The 6,000-nt window shown below is 50.3% G+C and overlaps 1 protein-coding gene across 6 annotated transcripts in view; it reads left to right on the top strand.

Moving 5' to 3' along the window:
- Window positions 1-2,404: 2,404 nt before the first annotated feature.
- The window catches only part of NRP1 (neuropilin 1), a 122,778-nt gene continuing 119,182 nt past the window's right edge, over window positions 2,405-6,000 (top strand). For 4 of the 6 annotated variants that reach the window (XM_088051848.1, XM_088051842.1, XM_088051836.1 and 1 more), the window contains exons 1-2: window positions 2,405-2,538; window positions 2,720-3,166. In XM_088051848.1, the coding sequence (XP_087907974.1) occupies window positions 3,100-3,166 (67 nt within the window). In that variant the 5' untranslated portion in view covers window positions 2,405-2,538; window positions 2,720-3,099. Of the gene's footprint in view, window positions 2,539-2,719; window positions 3,167-6,000 lie in introns of those variants that run through there. The other 2 variants (XM_014248578.2, XM_088051834.1) reach the window with 2 other exon arrangements.

Raw genomic sequence — 6,000 nt, 5'->3', positions numbered from 1 at the left:
TGTCATGCACTAAGTGTATCTTTTGATGTACATGCTTTCTGGATATCTGTCACTTTGAGAATTAATCTTCCTTTCTCAAACAGGTTTTGAAACAAACATGTATGTATATATTTCTGCAAACCCTTAGTAAGCAACCATCAGCAGGTAATTTCTGTTTTCAAAAATAGATTTACTTCTTAGATTTATTTTAAAAGCTATATTGTTGCTCAGTCAAACTATGATCAGGTCAGAACCCATTTATCTCAAGGACTGTCCAGCAGAAGGAGTTTTAATAATCAGAAAGCACTGTTAACTCTCCCCTTCCCCCGTGTTCTGGGAATGTCTCTAAAAGAAAAAAAAATAAAGGGGGCTTAATGTGCTACCCATAAAATATACATCCCAATCAATCAAGAAAATGCATAAGTATTGCAAATTATGATCCAGAGACTGCCTAAAGACAGGGAAATGAGACTGAACCCAATAACTCAATCTGACTAGTTCCAGCCTGCCTAGTTTCTAGCCTGTCTGCAGGCACAGGCATGGGCAGGAGCAGGGGCACGGGCAGGGGCAGAAGCAGAAGCTGACAAAGGAAAGAATTAAGTGAGAGTATAACAGGATCAAACTTCATTTTAGTGTACAATATTAGAGATTTGTAATCACAGAAGAGAAGGGGAATGTCTTGAAAAAACTCAGAAAGTAGTGGTGAGAGAGTGTGCAGTATGAAACCGGCAGACAGATTTCCTACAGACTTAATCTCCAGACTTCAGCTGACCTTAAATTCAGGGCTTCAAAAGGGCAGCGAGGGAGAGTGAGAGTAGAAATCTCAGACTCGGGGCTAGAGACAAAGGGATGGAGCAGGCTGGATTTGTACATGGTTTCTGTACACAGATGTAACACATTTGCAGTTAATCTGTGTGGCTGCAGACTGACAACTATGTTTGAAAACTATTTCAAACATGGCTGTATCTTCAGAGTGGACAGGGGTTTACTGCCATGGCTATACGTGGAGGATGACCCTGTCCTCAGCAAAGCCCAGCTCTTTTCCTACTGTATCCTTCAGAAAAACTCCTTATGGAATAGGTCCTCTATCAGGCCATTTTCCTGAAGAAGCATTAACAGAGTTTGCCTTGACTGTGCACCAGTAACAAATTGTTTTCAAACTGCCCTGGGAGATGAGCGTGACTGACATCCACCACTGGCTGCAGGTCATTTTCCTAGCACAGACCCATCTTTGGAGACCATTTAACACTGTGTTTCAGCTTTCAGCCTCGGAGCTGTTCCTGTAACCCCCTACTCCAGCAACTGGAGTGCCTTCACATAGAGGGTGTGCAAAGTACTCCACATAAAATAAGCAGTCAGGTTCAGCAAGGTGATCACTCCCCAGGTGCAGGGACAGCCAGTAAGGCAGGGCAATAGGGTGAGGAAGAGACAGGGCCCATAGCTGGTGAGCAGCCAAAGCAGCAGGATTCAAAGCCCGATATATCCTCACTTTGATCCAGTCCTCTGGTGCCAGTGGTGGTGGTGGGGAGAATGCTCAGGAGAAGACACATACTCCCCAGTGGGGATTTCATGCTGCACAGTCTCCTTCGGGAGCAGAGCCGGCCCTGGGGGACCCCAGCACCTCCTCAGCCTCCCAAGAGGCTTCATGAGAGACAGGCAGACTAAGGGGGGCAAAGCTGCAACAGCAGCTGAGAGAGACGGGAATGACAGCAAGAGTGGGCGAGAAGGGTGGTGGGAAAAGGGTCGGAAGGGAGGGGATACAGGGAGACCTCCCCCCGAGATGCAGATATGCAGTAGGCAGATGAGGCTGACACCTGGGGGTACTCTGACGGGGGGGTCCTGGCAGCTCACCCCACATCAGCACAGCCAGCCTCCCCTAGGACAGGAAGGGACGGTGGTGTCCAACTGGGGAAACGGCGGGGACTCCGAGGGACACGCACTCTCGCACGAAACAAAAAGAGAGTGTTGGGAGGGGGGGATAGGGGCGGAGGAGGGAAAGGTGACAGAGGGGATGGCTCGGGAAGGGACGGAGCAGGGTTCCCACGGGGTACCCGAAGCGAGCGAGCCGGGAGGTGGGCAGGGATGCGTGTGTGTGTGAGTGTCGGCGTGTGGGGCCGGGCAGGGCACGGCAGGACACGGCAGGGCAGGGCCGGGCAGGAGCCCGCGGGGCGGCGGGCGCAGGTGGTGCCGCCGCCCGCATCGCCTCTACCTGCTGTGGAGGGGCGCCTCTCGCTCCCCCTCCGCCCCTCGCCTTCCCCCTCGCCAGTCCCCGCCTCGGCTGAGTGCCAGAGCTGGGGCTTGCCGTGTTTGTTTGTTCGTTCTTCCGCGCTGCTGATGTCTTGGGGGGCTGAGGAGGAGGAGGAGAAGGAGGAGGGCGGGGAGGGGGAGGGGACTGGGGCTTGGGAGACGGCGGCTCCTCGGCCTCTCTTATTGCCGCTGAGTTGCGCTCCTCTTCCTCAGGCTGCGAGCAGGAGCCGCCCGGGCGCTTCCCACTTCCCCGGCCGGCCGGGAGTCCCCGCGGCGGCAGCGCGCTCGCTCGCCCGCCTCCCGGCGGGGCAGGTGAGTGCGGGGCACCGCCGAGCACCGCCGGGCACCGCCGCCCCGGGGCTCCAGGGCTCCAGGGCTCCGGCCCCGCGGGAGTCGCGGCCGCTGGAGAGCGGGGCGGGCAGGGGGGACGCAGTTTGCCAAACTCCGGCGTCCGGCTCACGGCCGCTTTCCCTTCCTTCTCTCCCCTCCGCAGAGCACCCTCGCCCAGCAGAGCGCTCCGGAGGTGCAGGCAGCCGCCAGTATTTTTTGTCTGTCTTGTTTGTGTGTTTGTTGGGTTTTGTTTTTGTTATTTTTTCCCCTCGTTTTCACTTGGCTTTCTAGTCTCGCTGGGAATGGCAGAGGCAGCGGCGCTTGGAAAAGGAACAAGTGTGGGGAAAGGAAGAGGGAGCCAGAGCTAAATGACAGGATGCGGGCGGCTTGAGGCACAGAGAGAAGCCAGCCTCCTTCTGCCCCCGAGACTGCCCCTGCGGACCGTGCTTTCTGCTCCTGATTCCTGCTGGAAAATTTAAGGAACAGTTGTGCTTGGAGGGCATTTTTATTTTTTTCCTCCTTTCCCTGCTGTCGGAAGGGAAAATGGATTGGGGTCTTCTCCTGCACTGTGCAGCCCTCACCTTCACCCTCGCCAGGGCTCTGCGGAGCGGTGAGTGTCACGGGGACGCTGGGTCTCGGCTTGGGCAGCTGCGGGGCGGTGGGGCCCGGCGGGCCGTGGGACCGGCAGCCACACAAACCCAGCTGGGGGGAACTTTCTGCCGGAGGAGGGATGCGGCACAGACCTCGTTGAGGGTCGCCCGCTCTGACGTTGCCTTCCGACTTTATTTTCTCCTCTTTCGGGTTATTGTATAAAGCAGGCTGCTCATTCTCACTAGATCAGGACAGCCAATTATCTTAATAATGTCCCGTCCCGTAGGCAATTAAACGTCTCTCCTTCGATATCTGAAAGATAATGAACACTTTAAAGGGAAGGTTCTCTTCCCCGCCCGCTCTTTCTGTTTTCCAAAGCGTAAAATTTTAGATTATGTCTCCTACTAGTTGTGTGTGTACCTGCGAATAGTCTTCACACAGAGAACTCTCTAGAGTACCCCTTTCCCAAGTCTGCAGTTTACGTGCAACTTACTCTGTGCCAAGAGGGGAGCTGAGCTTCTCTGTGAATGCTCGAGACTCCCTTCCAAGACGGGAAATTCCTTAAAGGAATGAGTGGTGTGGCTAGTTTACTGTCAGGCAGCCCTCGAAAACACAACTAATTAAAAGCAGCGTGCTCCTCCTTCCCCGAACAATGCCAGGGTACTGTGAGTATTTCACTGCATGATGGATTTTTAAAGATGGTCTAATTGTGGGACTGCTTGACGTTTAGCTCTTGCACATGAAACAGCTCATGTGAGTCTTCCTTTCCTGACAAATCCTGAGCAATTATTATTAACTAATTATTAAATATTTACTTTTGCCTGACTGGGTTTTCAATCAAAGTAATTAAAAGAAGAGAGCACCCTCCACTTACACTGGTATATTGTTTTAATAAGGGACCACAAGTGGAGTGTCAAGCAAGAGTATTAAAATCGCATGTTTTATGATGGAAGTTAATCTCTTTCCCAATATGTTTTGAGGAGGCTGCTTAGTTTAATCAGGATGAGCTTCCTCCTCCAGCACTGTGGCACTGGTGTTTGAGGAGTGCACCAAGCCTGCTGTGGGGATGCTCCGAGAGCTGCGCTTTGCTCATCCCCCCAGCCCAGCTCTGGGTGTGGGCAGCTGCCTCCCATATAGACCCATACTGCCACCCTGTACCTCTGAGGGACAGAAGGGGGCCACCCCCATGCTCTTGTTGATCATTTCTCCCTGTGAAAAGAAGGGGAGGAGAGCAAGTTGCTGGGCAGAAGCCTCCACTGTAAGTGGTTAATGTGGTGGTCCTGCTGGAGTCACCAAGGCCATTAACCTCCTTTGTAACCTACCAGACCTACTAATGCCACCTTCACCTACATGCAGTATTAGTGTCCACTAAATTAATTCATTAACCTTACTTGGAACTAATGGTCCAAAGTCATTAGAAACTGCTCTTCTTAATCAAGTGTGAGAGAGATTGCACAGAGCCAAGGAGTCTAGCAGACCGCATTATCTTAATACACTGTCACTTTCCCAGAAGTCACAGATTAAGGAGTGCTGGTGGTAGTGAGTCCACCTCAGTACCCTCTGAAGTGACTCTGTCAAGTGACTAGAAGCAGCACTGCTTTATTTCAGGCATTTAACAGATGCCAGACTCTGCCATGTTGTTTGCAGGGCTGGAGTGGGCTTAATGAGACAAGATCACTTTCAGAGTATGCTTACACAGGGAGGAAAAGGCAAGATTCCCTGAGAGCCCCAGACAGCGGATTAGCAAGATCACCAGTGACAGCTTTTGAGCTTTCAGCAGCAATGCCTTTTGTTCTGGTCAGAGGAAAACAGCCTGGTTTGTAAAGGCACAGCAGAAATATAATAAGATAGCCTTTCCCAGCAGTGTGCTTAGCAGTATCTGGATCTTGACCATACATCTGAGTACCTATCAACCCCTTCCCTCCTAATTTATGGCAAATAATTTCTATAAAGAGTGTTGCTTTATGCATTTTTGATGTGCACTTCCCCATTCATTTCCATTTGACCTGTTTTTCCTAGAATAAAATCCTGTATATTTATAAATTCATGCTGAGAGCAAGGATTGCCATTTTTCTTTCACGGTTAATGTTTTAGAGCACTGCAGCCTGTATACAATATTATTGAGGTGTAGTGATATATAGTCTTGCTTTAGTGGGGACATTCTTCCTGTCCATAATTTACTGACATGTTTTATTGCTCAAAATTAAACAACCAATGCTTGGAGAGAGTTTTTCCTACCTGAAGATCCACAGAAAGAAGCCCATAGTAGTAAAAAAGTGATAACACAAACCTGCACTGGACAGTGAAGTGAGTGACTGTGTAGGTTGGATTTTTTGTCCCTTTTTATTTTTCCTATAAACCTTAAAATGCAACCCTGACAGTGCTGACCCAAGGAGCAAGATGCAGCATACCACATTTCACAGGCACCCTTTGTGATTCTAGAAACTTTTGCAACTCTTTTGGTATTAGAAATAAATCTTTGTTGTTGTTCAGGGGAGGAAGGAATGAAGGGAAGAGGAAGGGAGGTTGTTCTGCTCCATTACTTTGATGCAGTCTCCAAGCATGAACAAACTTCCTTGAAAGAGTAAATAGCAGATGATTTCTGCTTCATTAGAGCTACTTTGTTCTCTTCTACCCTGGGTTTGAAGAGCACAGATAGTTTCAACCTGCCTAGATTTATGGACTGATAAAACAAAGGCAGGGTCTCCTGCAAATGAGCTTGGATCCACCAATACAATCCCAGTGGTCAGTGACACAGACCAGACTTACCCCATAGCTGGGCAGGGGGTCAAATGGCATCCCTTAACATCTCCTCCCACTCAAAACTTTGTACTTAAGAAGAGGATAGTTTTT

The sequence above is a fragment of the Pseudopodoces humilis genome, chromosome 1 (genome assembly GCF_049639895.1).
Source record: "Pseudopodoces humilis isolate 2021_Gansu_Grassland_sample_001 chromosome 1, ASM4963989v1, whole genome shotgun sequence".
In the NCBI taxonomy this organism is placed as follows: Eukaryota; Metazoa; Chordata; class Aves; order Passeriformes; family Paridae; genus Pseudopodoces; species Pseudopodoces humilis.
The sequence above is the reverse complement of the archived record's forward strand: the minus strand, read 5'-3'. Positions and strand labels throughout refer to the sequence as shown.